General features: G+C 36.9%; 1 protein-coding gene across 6 annotated transcripts in view; it reads right to left on the bottom strand.

Annotated features, from left to right (window-relative positions):
- CNKSR2 (connector enhancer of kinase suppressor of Ras 2) overlaps positions 1–18,777 on the bottom strand; it is a 220,812-nt gene that overhangs the window by 138,092 nt on the left and 63,943 nt on the right. For all 6 annotated transcript variants that reach the window (XM_055802894.1, XM_055802895.1, XM_055802896.1 and 3 more), the window contains exon 5: positions 4,226–4,267. In XM_055802894.1, coding sequence (XP_055658869.1) covers positions 4,226–4,267 — 42 coding nt within the window. The remainder of the gene's footprint in view (positions 1–4,225; positions 4,268–18,777) is intronic.

Raw genomic sequence — 18,777 nt, 5'->3', positions numbered from 1 at the left:
AGCTGAGCCATTTTCCATACATTTTATCAACTCAAGTTAAATCAATATAAAGATTCTAAATATAAACTAGCAAGAGTGTACTAGTTTCCAGTTTTGAAGCAAACACCACACTATGACTTATGCTTTCATATTTAGGCCCAAACCTGTTCTTCTCAAGTTAATACTTTTTATTGCCATCTATTTCTATTGGTATTATTTTCTGGTGATATTTACTTTCTGTTTATATTAATAAATAATTGGAATTATTATTATTTATTTAATTATTTATTACATTGCTTACTGAGCAAAAGGTAGCCTGGAAAAAACATACTGAGAAATGAAGTGGCAGAAATATAAAGCATTTCTCTGTATTCATGAATATTTCCAAAGCACTGACATTTTAATGAGCAAAAACCAACCCATGTGATTTTATGTTTCTTTATTCCACAGAAACCAAGTGTTTCTGTGAATGAATTCACAGCTAAAAAACCTTTAAGAAATATAGTTGTCCTTAAAATAGTTGTTTGAACACACCTGTAATTCTAGGGCATAAAATTACAGAAGAGACATTTTTTCCCAGACGTACTTTGCACCTCCATTTAGAAAAAATAAACAAGTTGAAGTACGTAATTTCTTCTTAAAACTTAATCAGTTTTCCATAAGATCTTTTTACTTTAGATACATATTTTGTATTTAGTTGCATACACAGAGTAGTTTACTACTTAACCTAATCTTGTGAGTGACAGTCAAAATGCTTTTATATAGCATTTGGAAGTCAAATTGCTTAGAGAAAAAAAATATTTTTTTCTGGAATATAGGGTGAAGCTATACAGTTCTGTCTCCACAGAACACCATTCCTTAAACATATTAGCTATATCTAAAAAGTGATATCTAAAAGATGTTAGTGAATACTAACATCTGAGTAAGTTTATTCACATTAAGAGATACTAGCTATGGACAAGGTGATTCAGCAGTCTCTCTGTATGAACATTCACACTGCCATCACTAAAAGAAAAAGGGCATTCATTTGCTTTTCAAAAGAAACATCTGCCATTAGAATATAAGCACATTAACTATTTTCTGGCCCTACCTAATTAAAGCAAACCAACCAGTCATTTAATTGGGGATCTTGCCTTTGGTGAAGGATGTTGCTTACTCCACCATGCTTTAGAGGAAAGCATGAAGACTCAGCAATGGGTTAATTTTTGAGCTATCTACATATGCACTTCAATAGTACCAGAGTGATCTCATATCCCCCCGCACCTGTGCTCACACACCCTCTCGCCATCCCTATTTGCCACAAAGCTTACTTCGTGCCATGCACAGAAGATAGATAGGTGCTTACAGAGCTCCAGCCCCTGAACCATGGCACAGGAATCCAAAAATAACACTTTGAGCAATGAACCAGAACACAGGTTCAACCTAAAGTAAACCACTGGACCAATAGGTAATGTGGACAAAAATCAACTACTCTGATCCAGTGATCTGCTCCTAAGATGGTAAATTTCTTGGTATCCTAAAGAATAGAAGTACATAATGGTAATTTAATTTGTATACATTTCTGTAGCTGTAGTTCTTTTTTACTTATGTAAGAAGGATCTCTTAAAATTTGACTTCAATCCTTAGTGGGAACAATACCTTGCAACAAGGATTTCCTTGACTAAGTGCACGAATTGCTAATTGGTTATAAGTCATTGCCTTTCACTTTCATAAAGAACCTTGTTTCCTTGTGTCATGAAGAGAACGTGGTATGTGAAATCATACGTGGTGACCCCAGAGTTTTGAATTCAATTTTCTTTCTAAGTCATCCCAGCAAACAGCTTTATGTTGGTTTCTGATCGTTCGAAGGCAGCAGGATGAGATATTGGCCAGACACCACTTCTGTTACCTCCAGGAATTTGCATGGTTTGCAGATGAGAAATGTACTCAGAAAGCAGACTTGCAATAGCTTGAACTTTGAATTTAAGAAGAGAGGTTTTAATTTCTCTATACGTAATATATGTGTACATGTCCTCCCCAGTTTTTCCTAGTTCTCCCAGCACTTCTCATTCAAGATTCTTTCTGTGCCTTTACCAACACTTACTACTATTCTTTTTACATTGGAGAGCCTTCTTTTTAACATTCACCTCTGAATTTACTGGATGCACAGTCTATAACAGGAGACTTAAATTCTTAATTTCCCTCTAGAACATCTTTAATCTAGTTTGTAATCATGCACTGAGATATTGTTATCTCATAAGGTATCTAACCTCCTCTCTTCTCTGACACTGGCATGAAAATACCATGCACTCTCTCAAGATTTTGACATCAGTAGGCTTTTCCCCTCTTTTTTTAATCTATCTGTTAAGGGTGCTCCTCCCCAAATTGTCAGATGGGCTAAAGCCACAACGTCTTTTTCTGTCTTCCAAGGAGAGGGGTTAGAGGGAATTGTGACTGCTTCAGTTTCAATTCTGTCATCAACTTTTTTAGCTGCACGTGTAAAATACTCCCCTTCAAATTCAAAATGTGATTTCAAATCCCACCTTTTAATCATTCAGTCACAGATTTACCTCTTTTCTTGACTGCTTTTGGTCAGCTTTTGCCCCATGCAATCCCATCCATCGGCTGAAATGCAACATGGTCAGAAATGAATCAAGTTTAATCCTAGGCTTCAGTAAAACATTCAGCGCTCTGTTCATGTTTCCTTGCAAATTTGAGCACTAATTGTAGAAGCTAATTAAGGTCTCCACAGTAATGCACATGTCCACCTGTCACCACAATGAAGTTACTGTGGATTAAAGAAATAAGCCTATGTAAGTCTGAATGATGTAAGATAACGTAACTTTTAGAAACCTGTCTCAAATGTGTGCACTCATGTATCTTAAATGAATCCCTCCCAGTTTCCTCAAAATTTTCTGTTGAAGACTGTATTAACTGGTGCTTCATGATTTCTAAACACTGCCAGCTACCTTTACAATCCTTTTCGTAAAAGACATATACTGTATACAGTAGATGTTGGAACTCTTGGCTCTTACAGCAGAAAACAAGCATGTAGTGAAAACCAGGCTATGTATAATCATTTCAAACTTGCAGCACTTCAACTTTTGCCAAGATTATGCAATTAAAAACTTCATTACTTAAATACTTGCAGAGATCAGCCTAGCAAAGATGATGATGTCAGCCTCACTAAAATTGTTAATTCTTTGTGTCCCACAGGGGAAAAATACTAGTGAAACTTAAAAATACAAGGACATATTTTATTCCACATCACTGTGAAACCAAAGCATCAAAAGCTTATGAAATTCATCTTGCCAAGCACTCAATATAGGAGTGCTGGGAAAAGGAAAAAAAACCAAATAAACAAAACAACGTATAGCAAAATTTACTGGGAAGCTCACATTTTGAAATAAAGAAATGGAGTATTTTCTTGCTTAAGCTCCAGTAATAAGAATCTTAAGATATCAAAACCTGCCTAAATGTAAAATACAGTGAATAAATTAAACCAGTTTATTACTCACTCTTAGGAATAGCATCTTCATATCTAACTTTCAGAAACAAGCTATGGGTCAACTTAATACTTAACGAAGTAAGCCACAACATGAAATGCAATTTAATATCTAAAACCTAGGTGCAGTTTTCAGACAAAGTTTATTCAAGCTGTTGACTCTCCAACACAGTAGTTGTATCAGCCTTTCAAACTCATCCTGTGTTCTGATGACCTGATGACTTTCACCTGCTTTATTTATTATCAATAGCACTACAGATCCTGAGAATGGACCATTGTATTTATGCTGAGAATTAAAAAGAATTGCATTAATTTTCCTATCACTAGACTAGTTCCATACTGCTATGAGGAATGAAGCTGTATAAATGAAGCTGTATCACTGACTTAAATATATATGATTTTACAGAAGCCTAGCAACCAGCTCTCTCTCTCTCTCTCTCTCTCTCAAAAAAAGCCATTTTTCAAAATCATTCTTCTGACCATGATTTACAAATAACAGATGGGCCTGAGCCAGACAAACGCAAGCCTTTGCAAAGTTCCTGGCTCCTCACGTGTCAAGTTCAGCTTTTGTAATGTCATTACCTATTCACAAGTAGTTCCATACGTTCACTCAGTCACACCCAGACTAGCTCATTATCACACTGGCACTGCACAGAAAAAGCAGAAAACATGCAGCACTATAATTCTATGTAGTCTATAGACTACAGATTAACAGATTAATTAACAGATTAATTAATTAACAGATATCCAAACACTACTCACCACATGAAGAATTTTATTCTCTGTTTCATATACAGTGCAATCCTGAAAAAGTAAAGCAGAAAAGGCAGGTTAAATTGATCTAATCATTCGCCCTTTCTAGATTTATCCTTAAAAGGAATTAAACTGAATTGAAAAGTCTTCAGGGTGAAACAAAAGATTTCAAAAGGAACGGAAAGATTCATGTAACCGAAGTGTGAAGTCACCACAGAAAGGAAATACTGGTAAATGTTTGAATCTATTTACTACTTCTTGTTGCTTCTTTTCCTGAAACAGATAATGATCTTCCTCAACTTTACACCCTTTTGGCACATACCAGCTAGTCACATGTACGCCAGACAAGTGGCTTCAACCAACAGTCCCAGACCACTGACAAAAATTACCCGCTTTTAGTGGTAACACTGAAAGACAGAGGTGCCAGCAGTAGTCTGAAGTAACTATGAAAGATAACTGGGGGGCACAATTCCTGCTGAGCTGAGCTGAACTGGCATGTTTGTACACCCTGCCACAGAAGAGAAGGAAAACCCTGGCAGGCAAAAGAAGAGAAAAAGGAACCACTAGTTGTTTATAACACTCCATGCAATGGGAGGGAAGACAAACACAGAATACAAAACGCACAAGAAACTTGAGTTGGACCATCTTATTACATACAGTCTGTGGGGGACTGCACACACATTGTTGTCACCTTATGAAGCCTGTGAGGCGATTTCCACAAGCAAGGCTAACAGATGGGAGGCTGAGAGCTGTGAAAGTTTTTCTGACAGGTCAAAATCTCAGCGGATATAGTGACATGGGATTAGTAAGGCATAAAGCACATGAAACACAACTAACACTGGCGAAATAACCACTTTTCTAAGTTCATCAGACACTGTAGCTTCATGGGAGTTAGCGTAAGCTCTGTTTAGAATGGACTTTATAGCCCACCTAATAACCCACATGAAAAATGTGACCAAGTTTCATGTTTTAAGTCTGATTTTTAAATCAGTTTATCCTGTTAGAAAACCAACTTTATTATATGCAACCATTTAAAAAAACCTAACTTCTAATCCATGAAAGGCTTCTAGTGTTACTCAGGCAAGAAAAGCCAATGTGTTCTTAAGCTTTATATAAAGCAACCTATGCAGAAGCAGCAGGTTGATCATTTATTTTCCTAATAACAGCTGTTGGCATTCAGGAAACATTTGCCAGTAAGTATAGCTGGAAAGCAAATCTAACATGCTTAATTATATGCAGACATCAATGAAGTATTTGCAATCTCAGTAGCAAAACACACATTTCATCGCTTTATGTGGGAAGGCATGTAACATTTTCAATCTGGATACATCTATGTTCTACATGGTTTCTTATGAATCATTTTGCAAAAATAGCAGGAAGTGATTGTAATGTTCATATTGAAGGGAAAAAAAGTGCTTTTAAGCAGACATAATTATTTAATTGGTAATAGGAAGATTTTACTATAAGTTTAAACATTCAGTTTAAAAAGGATACTGTTTTGAGAAGTCTCACTACTAAGAGAGGAAGGATTCTGGGTTCTTAGATGCTGTAGAGGTTCATTACAACCAAGAAACCAGTGAATAACAGAGAAACACTGTTACATCCTTGAAATTAAACTCTTTCACAAAATCATGATGAAAGCTAAAGAAACATGCTCATTCCTGACAAGCCAAGAGTGTATATATATAAAAGAATAATTTCTGAAGCTACAAAAGACAGTAAAGCAAGTGGAAAACTTCTCAGGCATCCAGTCTATGTATAGAGGCAGGTGGCCTCCCTCTTAAAATTCTCTCCTCAACACACAATTCCCTATCAATCCATGGGCTGGGAAGAGGAATTGCTAAATGAGTTCATCACACAGCAGACAGCTGATCGTTGATGCTACATCTTCATATTCAGGCACGAGAAAAATTAACAGTTCAATAACCCATAAAAGACATAAGAACTGAATGAGAGTAAACACAATGCTTAAGTAAAAAAACAATTCCCAAATATACTTTTTCCATACATGAATAACAGCCAAGTAAACATAATTCAAGCATGAACTCAGGGAAGCGTGCAGGAATGCAAAGATCCATAGGCATAGCCCAGAGTAGCCCTGAAGTCTAGGATTCAAATAAACCTAGGAAAGGTCACCAAGCTGATCCCTGCATCACAGCAAGCTCATTTTAACTTCCTGCGGCCACCCCTAGAGAATGAGGGCTGAGACTGCTTCTGAATGATCCCAAAAGCAAAACCTACATGTCTACATGTCACTTTCATAGTGAACAGTGTATTTCCCCTTAGACCTTGTAAGTCACTCCATTGCTTTGTGCTTTGTCTTTAAGCAAGTGCTGAGGATAGCTGTGCCCACACTCCTCAAACATCCTTTAGGTAGACCGATAAACTGAATGCTTATTACTGGGGGCCTTTACCATTTACAATCATTGCTTTTTCATACCCATTTCATTTCAACTAAAAGAGCCTAAAGCACTTGAGAACTATAAAAGGAGTCGCTAACTATGCAATTAGAAATAAATTTGTATGCCTAATAGCACACCACCCACAGCTGGAGAACATCTCTTCCTCCCATACCTAGGCTACAAGCCCATATCTTATTCCTGAAAGATCTTCTTAAATATCTGTTTAACCACAGCATCAAAACATTGCAATTAAGTAATAAACAGATCATATGCAAGTTTAACATCAACTTTTTTCTACTTTAGAAAAGCAGGATCACAGAAAAAAATCTGCAACCAAGCTTTACTCCTACACAAGCTAATAATTTGCTATTCACTTGGAGAAACAATACTGTCATTATCCCTGAACTAAAATACACAGATATAGCAAGGAAGAGATATTTTTTCTACCTGCTTATTCTCTGAGCTTCACACATATATCCACTGACTTACTATAAACAAAACTATATGGTCTTCATCTAAATGATCAACCAAAACAGCTGAAACAAAATAAGGTGGTCTTCTAAATGTGCATTATTTTCTAAAAGATTAAGAACAGAGATTGCTAATAAAGCAACAAAAGCAGTTCTGTGTTACTTGATAGTTCCTGAAGATGTAGTCAAATACTGGCCATTGGCAGGTTCCAGAGAGGAAAATGGGAAAGTACCATCCACAAAGAAAGAGAAATAGGAGGGGAATAAGGCGGAACAACTTAATTACTAATATCAGATTTTCACGGTCACTCTTTCCAGCTCTGCCTCATGCATGAAAAATGACAAAAGTGACCTTTGTAGAGGCAGCTGGAACTAGGCTAAGATCCTATAAAAAGGGAAACATGAGGTCCAAAAAAGGAAGAAAAAGGGAAAAAATGCAGTAAGGGACGAAGGTAAGAACAACAAGAACAAACCACAACAATCAGGGATAGGGTTCTTCTGCTCTTGCAATCCCAGTATAATTTTAAAATCTAGTTTTAAGACTAGCAAGACCTATGCTACTCTGCAACTGAAAGGCATCACTTACGTTTCTTCCGGAACTTCTGACCTTCATAACCCCAATTCTGCATTATTTCTACAAAGATTACAAGTTTTATTGGTGAAGATCCTATCACGATGTCGTAAGTCATAATTACTAAATAAATTTAAATTAAATCCAATGAATTAGACAGCACTGGCTGGTGACAATGTTGCAAAATGTACACATCTCACCCTACCCTGCCCCAGACATCGTTACAACAATTCACACATGAGGCAACATATATAGAATACAAATATTTGTGGACTTTATTTTTCAAAAGCAATGTCTACGATGCTTTGTTTTTCCATTTTATTTTCTTCCCCCCTCACTATTGTTGCCTTCTTTTTAAACATTTGTCTTAGTATATCACAGAAGTGGGGAATGTGGTCAGCTAATTACACCAGAACTTTTCTTACTCTTTAGTCCTTTTCTTTGAACCTCAGTTGCTTAAATCTCAACTCAAATTGTGAAGTACTGAGATCTGGAAGACCTCCAAACTCATCCTACTGCTCACATAGCCCACATGGAAGAAATGTTCATGCAGTTCTCCACCACCATAAATATGGGATAATATTCAGCAGAAAATACTTCTATTTTTGCGTATCTGGTTTACAAGTCTAAGTTGGCAACCTGTCAAATTACCTATTGCAATTACCTGTCAAACACTTCTCCTCTCAGCGTACTTGCAGGCTATAATCTTGAAACCGTTGTTACTACTACTATATTATTATTCACAGATTTGCAACATATTCTAGGCAGCCACTGCACTGCACTCTTCTTGGCACTCATAAGTTACTGTCAACTCCATGACTTAACTTCAGTACAAAGTTATGATAGCTCAAAAAATAAAATATATATGTACTAATAGTCAAGGGATACAAAAAGAGATAATTGTAGAAATTTGTTTATTAATTCTTGCAGCAACAAATCACCAACCATTTCAGTATTTTTAGTAATCCTTAGATCAGAGGGCTCAAGAGATGGCGTGGACTTCTTTCACTGTATTTTCTTGTTCAGCAGAATCCCTTACTTCCTCATGTATATTTAGTCATCCTAATTTATTTCTTCCTCTAAGGCAAGGAAATTTCCTAAGCAGAACTGATACAGAAGCAGATTACACGACTGTCAAGAACAAAAACCAGATCTCCGGATTCTCGTATAACATATTAGCTCAAATATGTCCTTCGTGAATTTGTATAATAGCAGTTTTGCTCAAAAGCAGGCTGTATGGTGCTGCAGATGTGGAGTCAACTGGAGAAACTTGCAAAGAACAAGAGTTTGCCATGAGAGCATTTGTTCTCCAGGCAGCTTTCAAGCTGCTTCTAGTGGATCTTCTTCACTGTCTTTTTCATTTGTTTTCCTCTACAGTCCAAATGAATTTACATGAAGGCAATTTACATGTGTGTGTTTGTGTATATTGCAATGTTTAACTAGTGTTTTGCTGAGAAAATGTAGGCCAGGTTAGGAACACCATGTTAAAAGCGGTGGTGAAATTGCCTGGGAAGTGCATCTTTCATGAGCAATCCCACACATCTTCCATGCCTAGTTTTAAGAGGGCAACAGCTAGATTTTATGTACTGCTCAAAAACAGATGTCTGATAGAATTGCTGTCACCATTATTTTGAAGTTACAGAAAATGTAATAAAGTATGTAACTCCAGTTCTCTATTTGTAACAAAAATAATGAATTACATGATTGCTAAAAGAGGGTTCAGACTCTCATACTTTGCCAAACCTCTGGCATAAAATCTCTCTTAGGCAATGTAGCCATTGGTTGGAATTAAGCCAAGCCATCCTTTAAATCCCTTTGCTTCTCAAATTGATTAAAACTGTAACTGAATCCTTTAATACCAGTATATGTCAAATGGACAGTCTGTCGGTCTTGCTACTTAGCAACAATAAAAAATAATTAACTTGAGAATGCTTAGATCATAACTTCCAGTCCCCCTGGCCTCCACACTGCACCATCAAAACTAAGCTGCTCTGGCTTCAAGGAGCCCGTTCTGATCCTCTTCAAGTGTCACTAGCTCTAGGGAATTTATGCCATTGGCTCTAGAAAGGCTCGTTTGGTTTGAATTCTGCCCAATTCAGCTATGGCAAGAAAGCCACAAGACTGAGGTTTGCTGGAGTCGTCACTGAAGATTCTTAGAAAAGTTCTCAACAAAAATGACAAAGCCTAAAGCTTTGCCAATACGTAAAGAAGGCAAAAGTTTCCTAGCTTTCATAGTACCTTCATTTATTACTACCCTTCATTGCTTTTCTCAGACCAAGACAATGGTACATACTTTCCAAAGAGGTGTAAGATAGGTTAGGTTAATTTAGCTTTTTTCTACTTATAAAATGTATGGAAAATATATCTAATACAACTGATGGGAGGATTAAGCAGTAACAACTTAGAAACAATAAACCTGATTGATATAATATAGGCTATAGCAAAATACTGTGTTCTGTAGAGCATGACAACTAGAAAACTGAGGCACATTGGGGAACTTTGCTCAGACTGTGATTTACAGGTATGCCTGGATAATTACTGGAATAATACAATACAAATTGCCAGATATACAGTTCTGTTTAAGTCCCTCCTCTCCAACCCTCCTTCACATAAACAAGAAACAAAAAACTCTTAAATACCCACAAAGATACAGAAGTTGACAAGCTAACATTCTCCACTGGCAACAGGCAAAGATTATTATGCAAAATTAAGAGCATGACACAGGCAGAGATTCCCTGAGATGCTTTGCCACATCATAGATTTTAAGAGGTCTAGCAGGACTTTGGACACAAAAGGTGTGGGCCTTGGGGACACTGACAATTACAAATGTTTGGAATAGACAGAGGGGAAAGGAAATAGCTTTTTCCTGTCTCATTACCTAAAATGCAATAGCAAGCTCCTTTTAAACTATGCAACAGCACAGTGCCTGCACAGGTAACCTTTGGCTGCTGCCATACAAAATGAATTTTAAAAATTACAGTCTTTGTTAAAAACCAATACATTATTTCTAAGTGGACATCACAAAATACATGCTTTCCCTGACTTTCTTCCCACTGAGCTGCTCCAAAAGTCTTCTGTCATGGCTATCCCTCCTCCTTCTGACTGCCACAGTCCCAGTGAGCTCTGTCCTCAACTCTCCCCTTTTCTGCAATCTCTTCCCTACTGCTCAGCAGCCTCCTAAAACCATGCTGCTTTAATTATCATCTCTGTGCAGATGAGTCACAGAGCTCTCATCCCTTCTGTTCACATTCGCAGTTCAGAATCTCCTTCTGGATATTTGCCACCAGCCCTAACACAGTATGCTGAAAAGCTGAAATCACGTTTCTTCCTAAGCCCTCCCTACTCCTCTCTTCTTTCCCTATCTCTGTCAACAATTCCAGCACCTTATGTCCCACAAGCTCACAACCAGGGTGCCATTTTCAACTCCTCTTCGCTTCCCACACAAATCCTGTCAATTTTCTTCCCACTGCTGTTCAGAAATATTTGCTTTCTTTCCCATTTATGCTACCATTATTTAATCTTTGTGGTTTCTTGCCACTGGGTCTATGGCATCCTCACTCTATTATTACTCCCTGGCCATTCTGCGTTAAAGCCAGGGCCCATCTGTATCTGCAGCAACCCACTCTGTCCTCTCTCATCAGAAACGTGTGAGAACTGACAGATAGGAGAAACCAGAATGGTGAGCACACACCATTTAAGATACTAAGGGAAGAGGGAAAAAAAAAAAATCTCTGTTGTGAAAAATATAATACAAGCTATTAAAAACAAATACTACATAAAAGGACATTACCTATGCAATCTACACAAATGCTTCTAGAGCCTTTCCCTGAATATTTAATGAACCTGCAGTTCTCCAAGGTCATAACCCTTGTGTACAAACTAGCAGTAATTACCCAGCTTACTGAGTACAAAGAATTGCCTTAATTTTATTTAAACAATCTGTGTGGAGTGGCACCTATCACCATAGTAACAGAATACTTCATGTAAAAATTTAACACAACTTACATAAATCACCCACAGATCAAACAACTACTGGGAAAAACTGCTTGCTGGATTAAGAGAGATGCAATGTGTATACTAAGCTCTTTTCTTCCCTGTTTCTGAAGGAATTCTTCATTTCCAATTATTTTTACTCTCCTTTCTGTAAATGACATCATGCTTTCCTTTGGGACCTGGTCACATATTAGTTCTTAATATCCATATAGACAGTAACACTTCTTCCTACTGTGCCATTTCTAAAATGAGCTGGTATACCACCAGGTCAGAAACCATAGCAAGTATTTTAGCATTGACTAATATCACACTGATACTTACTCATATAACCTGCTAGAATCTAAGCACTTACATGATCTAAATTGAATTTCAGATCTTAGGGTGATTTCTCTATGCAGCAGGTAAATTTTAAATCCACTGAAACTACCAACAAATGAGAGGCTGAAAATGAGGCAAAAATGTTCCATCCACAAGTGAAAAAACAAAGTCAAAATACCCTTTCTTTCCACACTTCTAATGCAGAAAAATAAGCGTCATGCATTCAGAACTAAATCTTTTATTGCTGACATGCAAAATAGAGTTTGTAGCACAATGTGTTGTGCAGATCTTAAGCTTTCAATGTCACTTGCAAGACCATTTAGAGGTAAGTAACCTCTTATTTTTTCACTTCTGCTTTTTCTCTAGTACTGCCATGAAAAAGAATTCTGGTTTATAAAGCACAGTTGCAGCACAATATGTTTCATATAGAGCCTAGGTGGTTATTCTGCCAACAGAGAAAAAATTAATTGCACGTGAGAAAAAGTAATGATATTTAGATAGGTGGCATTTCAGGCTCAGCTATGACTTGAATGTTTCATATTGGATCATCTGAAATTCTTTATGTATTTTTAATGGCTTTAAGCAAACAAAGACACACATACCTCACATTATTTTCCTGAAATAAAGACTGACCCTACACTTTTTCATGCTTGAGGCTTCTACAAGCTACTTAGGAAAATATAGTTTCTGTAATTCACTATACTGAAGTGAAACGTTGCTTCACTGTAGCCAGCTGCAGAAATCATACTGTCTCTGGAAAGGGAAATCAGTTTCCAAAGTAAAAGAAATGCAGAGTCTCAGTCTTCACTTCTACTGATATGACCAACATAATTTTAATCCATCTTCATTAATGATTAAATTTAGCATTTATAAAGAATTACACAGGAAGCATGGCATATCCTGTTTGCCTCTATTCAAATGGAAACTGTGATGCCACTTAACGTGCAGTGCCCTGACACAGTGCTCACAACAATCAGTCTAAGAAAAAAAGGTTTTCTTTAAAGTAAACATAGGAGATACTGAAACACATTTTTCCCCGTCTACACTTCATCTCAGTTTCCATCAACTTTCTGCTACTTTATGCAAGTGCTTCCATGAGTGCATGAATTAACCCAACAGTCCCTGACTCATTCACTGTCACCTTGACCCACCCAGGCTCCTTTTCTTGGAAAAATTTAGCAGGTGCATTTGTTTACCAGCATATGGCCCATCAAAAAGACTACTCTATTTTACAAATTATTCAGCTATGTGTTTCATTTTTCCCCATGTTCAGAGGCTGCAAAACATTAACCTGGAAGAAAACAAAACAAAACAAAACAAAACAAACAAGCCAATACCAACCCATTTTTACTTTTTAGTCACTAAGCTTCTTACATACTCAGCAATCTTTTTGGGGTTTTGGGGATGTTTTCTTTCTTCTTCCACCCACAAGGTAAAGAAACAACTTTCTTTAAGAATGGAAAAAAACCCAGAGCTAACAAATCCACAAGGCTTTACAGGGTGGGTTTTTATTTAAGCATGCTGTTGCTTCATCAGCTACTTTGAAAATATCACATTATAGACTACACAAGTTTTGGGGAAAAAAATAAACTCTTTACAGCATGTATCTCAAAGACAACTAATGAGGCATCAAATTATTTCTAGTAGTGGTTCATAACCCTATAGACTATTTTTGATATTTTAACCTTTGAGCTGCTCTGAGTCCAATCCTATTTCAAAAAGGACTTCGGAACTTAAATCAAAAGACAAAACAATATACCTACAAGTAAGGCATTCAAGGGAAACAAAAAAGTGTAATAAAATAGCAGAAATAAACTACCAGAATCACAAAAAGGCATCAATGTTGAGCACCTCAAGTACTTTTACATTACATTAAATCACAACTGAAATTTTCCATAAAAGTGTGCTATAGAGAAATAAGTTACTCTACTATGAAAAGAGAAAAACATTGTTAAAGAGCATAAATTGAAACTACTCTGAAAGAGCTTCTTGTAAACAAAAACCAGTTTCATATTTCCAACAATTCTTTAAATTCTGTTTTACCTTATACATTATACAATGATTTCTAAATGTGAAGAAAACAATTGCACAGGTTAATACATATCCTGAAACACCACTGCTGCTGAGAAATTGTTTGAACCTTACGCAACAGAAAATCTTGCATAAGAGAAGCACCTGAAGGATACAAGGCAAGTCTAAATTTCTATCAGCGTTACTTGCAATGAGTTATAACATTCCCAGATGAATACTATTTGGATTCCATGTACAATAGGCAGATATTGCCTGGGTACTGTTTTCAAGGGGGTCTTCTTAATTCTGTTTTTAACTTTTCACCATATCTGTACCCACTTGCACACTTAACCCTCCTACTTGCACACTTATCAGAAATGGGGCATTTTGTATAAACAGTGTATTATGCATATAGATATATTAAATTCCAAGAACATGGCCTCCTCACCATGAAGTATTTTCATAAAAAAAGGGGGAGAGGAAAGGGATTATTACCACAGCAGGCTAGCAAAGATTTTTCTGCAAGCATTTGATAATAAAATTGTGGTGGAAGGAATAATATTGACAATTTAAATTAGAAACTTTAAAATTTAATACATAACTGTTTCCATCAAACACATGTTGCTTTGAAAATACCAACAATCCAGAAGCACAAAGCAGTTTTAATGAGAAACTGATCAAACATTCATGCCACTAAACTGTTAAAGCCAGTTTATTAGCTAAAGATACCTGAGGTAATTAGCTACTTGGTATGAGCTAAAATTCAAAAAATTTAACGTATATTTAGCGAGTCCTTAAAGTCCTTAATAATTGGTACTTAAAATAAACAGTGAGGAATTGTGAAATAAAAGATAATATGAGAGATACTTAGTAACAATAGTACTAAGGATTTAATTATTATTCTCTATTCATGTATTTGATACTGGCCTTACCAAATAAACACAGCCATTTTATATTATTGTATTTCAATTCTGAGTTGGGGCAGGGGGCTAAGAAAGTAAACTCCCTTTTTATCCTTTAAACTAGAAAACAAGCTTACACTTAGTTTCTCAGTGAGACTTAATATTGGAAACATTTGTTTTGTAACATTGTCATGCAAGTTACAGCCTTTTGATTATAAAAAACACATCGCACAAAAATAGTGCATTACTCAAGAAATAAATTGTGATCCTTTTCAGTATCTTTTATCTGAAAGACACCAATGGCTAGAAGCCCAACAAAGATCACCCCACTAGCATGTGAAGTGAGTCTATCAAGGCATGATGTTTACGGACACTTAATTCTCCATTTAAAGGTGTTTGAAATTAGAAAAAGTAACTCAAAAACATTCAGCTGAGGCACAGGGCACTTCTATATGTGCACTATATTAGGGCTTTTAGCTCAAAATCCCATGTGCCTATATGTCCAGACAGAGTACTTGTGGATGGCTGTATTGGTCCTTCTTAGCTATCTTCCATCCTGGCCACCACCTCCCAAATTGCATCACTCAGGTTCTCACCCAATGTCACACAAAATCTGAGTTTACCTCCAAATGTTGCTGTGAGACAGATGACATGAGAAGTATGCTCTGTGACAACAGTGCAAGCCCGATCCATGTCACCCGATCCATGACTGTTCTTGATCTCCATCCCTGTTGCACAGAACTGCTTCTACTGCATAGTCTCACTTCAGAAAGGTGTTTAGGCAGAGAAGTAATTGCAGTGAAGCTTTTATAAAGGAGTATTTACAAGGCCTACAGCTATGCTTCTGCTGAAGCATCTTGCTAAGTAAATCCCACAAGACATTAAAGCTGTGAGATAAACATCAGTGGTTTTAAAACCAAATAAACACAGCAAATCATTGTGAAAGCTGATTAAAGAAAGTAAAAATAATGACAAGTGCTACTAATGTTCACTACTAACTACGGCATTCGGCAGTAAAGTCTTCTTCAAACGTCTGGTAACTTACAAATTCGATATAAAATTAGACTTTTCAGATATTCCCAAGATTTCCAGGGTTTTAATTCTAAAGAAGAAAGCTTCTTTAGTGAAACCTTAGTGGATTCCTGAAGAATAACAGCATTGAGAATGATAGTAAAAGCCACCTACAGACTGCCTAAGAAAGCAATAAATCCTCTGTTCCTTACAGTTATTATTGTAGCTACTGCTACCTTTCTAAAACAGAACAAGCACACTTAAAAGGACCAGTTCCTGGCACACTCTGAAGCTGAACACCCCAGCTAAGTCAATCACAACACTTTGATGAATGCCATAATGACAAGGAGTCACTCATGTTCTTCCTTATAGGCATTTGTGACTGGAACAATTCTGCTGACTCAAATTTACATCAATGAATGCACCAAAAGGGAAAAAAGCACAACCCAAAACAATCTGACACGCAAACCCCTCCACCTGTATGCCCATATCCCTTCAAAATCCATCTTGTACCATCACGAATGAACAGGTCCTTTTTACTTATTGCTGTGTAAAGCAGAAAACAGGTAATGGTCAGCCTCCAGTTCTGATGGGGAAGCAGATAGGTGTAGGAGAGAAAGGCATGGAGTGCAAGGTAATGGTAGCAAAAATCATTATAGTCTCACTGATGTTTTTAAATTCTTTTTTTAACTCCAGTGTTCTGCTGCAAGGGAAGAGTTGATTACAAAAATGAAACAAGAATGCAAGCCCTGAATTAAATAAGCCATCAGCAAGAAGGATGGCTTTAAGAGTGAAAACCTGCAGGAAGTGCCTATGAAACAATATCCTACAGTACTAAGGGGGAGAAAAAGAATCCCTAAGCCAAAATAAAACAGCTGCATAGAAGCAGATGATTAGTGTGAATACAAAGCAGGTTACAATAATAACTTGCAGTGCTCTGAGGGACCAGCTTCCGCTGGCAAATGTCCACTGCATGTTGGCCTGTTACTTGGGTCTTGGGCAATACACAGAAAATGGTTAAAACAAAATGTGTGCCATTCCACATTTTATTCCGAAGTCTGTCTCTAAGTAGGTACTATAACTCTAACTTTTTTAATTATTTAAGGGTTAAAGCACAGACACTCAGTAGATTTTCTTATCTTAGGCTTCATACTTCTAAGAGCATGCCATAATTCTGTCATTTTTTTCTTCTTTATCCATTTAGCACTGATAACGGGATGGGGGATGGGGGGACCCAAAAACACTTAATTCAATGAAGAAACACTGACATTACAGTTAGCCTCAAAACACGCAAAATAATTCAAGCAAGCCATTAAGCCATAAAGCTTAATTTTAGCTTTTTTTCCTCTACCTTGACTAAAAAATAATTTTTGGTTAATAAAATCTGAGTGTTGGCTGTAGTTTAAACAACACCAAAAAAATTGTTTCAATCATGCTGGTGCTCAGTTGCTGTGGTGAATACTGGAGTTCTATTTTTAAATTGTATGAATGCCTTTAAAAAAGTCAAAGGTATAAAAAAACATACAGACTGTATATTCTTTTAATAAACCATTAAGCTTTATAAAAAAACTGTTGTTAGCTCTGTTACAAAAAAAATTGTAACATTGAGTTCTGTGGGTCTTTCACAAAGAAAAAAACATTTTCTAATTAAATATAAATTATCGTAAGTTAGTGAAGTACTGAAACATACTTTGCATACAAAAGAAAAAAGCTTCTGAGGGAGAAAAAACACCTGATAACATGATACAACATTCTGTTTAAAGCCTTATGAAAGCACAATGAAGTTTTTCAGTGTGTTCAGTGATCATGTAAAAGAAAAGCTCAGTGAAGACATTTTGAAATTCTATTTTGGAATGTATTTGTTTTAAGTAGAGATAAAGCCACATGTGTCTGGGACTACTAAGGGAATTTTTCATCATTCTTCTGACTACAGTGCAATCCAATTTCAAAGCATGCTTCAATTTAGGCACATAAATGCTCCTTTTGACTTCAAAGTATGAATTCATGTACTGAACTGCTTCCTGATTGAGGAATCATGTCAGTTTTGGCAAAGATAAAAATGCTGTTCTCCACAGGTATTAAATAGTAACATTTGCTCTCATTCAGACTGAAAAATACACATAGAGAAATATTTACCTACATCATAGCTAATTAGTAGTATCATGGAAAGGGATGAATTTGTAAGGAAATGAACTGATACTGAGCTAATTCCTGGGAAATACTGTGGCAGTTGGTATTTTACCCACTTTCTCACTAATAGTGGACACATGAAAAGGGATTGGATGGCTCTTCCCCTCAACTGAAAAACTGGATGGTGATGCTTTCCACAGCTACTTCTGTGGAAAACGAGCAGTTTGGCCAAGGCGAAGAGGTGCCCACCATGACTCCTTTTCCCAGAGTACTGACTCCTTCTTACAGCTCAACAAGGGCACAAGCAGCTACAGGGCAACAGATAAAAACCATGCATCGCGCAAAAGGCAGACAAGAAAATGAAGGCCTGGGCTCTTCTTTCACAGCCACCACCGCTGGCACCTCCATCCCAGTTTGAGGCAGGGTGATAGTGAGAAGCACATTGGGGAGCGCAGGGTGGCTGAAGGACAGGGCTGGCAGGGCCCTCAGGCCTGGGAAACAAACAGGCACTGTCACTGTGTGGCCTTTGGGGAGGGAACAACCCATGCTCCATTTCCACATCAAAACCCCACTTATAATTGAGGGGAAATTAATAATAATAATAATAACAATAATACAGAAAAGTGGGAAACTTTCATTTCCCAAGCTTGAACACGCACGATTAACAATACCGGTCTTCTCCAACTCAAGTGGGAGGCAAACCCAACTAACTGTCAGTGTTGCACACATTTATGAAAGGGTCAGAAAAAAATGC

The sequence above is a fragment of the Falco peregrinus genome, chromosome 4 (assembly GCF_023634155.1).
Source record: "Falco peregrinus isolate bFalPer1 chromosome 4, bFalPer1.pri, whole genome shotgun sequence".
NCBI classification, from domain to species: Eukaryota; Metazoa; Chordata; class Aves; order Falconiformes; family Falconidae; genus Falco; species Falco peregrinus.
The sequence above is the reverse complement of the archived record's forward strand: the minus strand, read 5'-3'. Positions and strand labels throughout refer to the sequence as shown.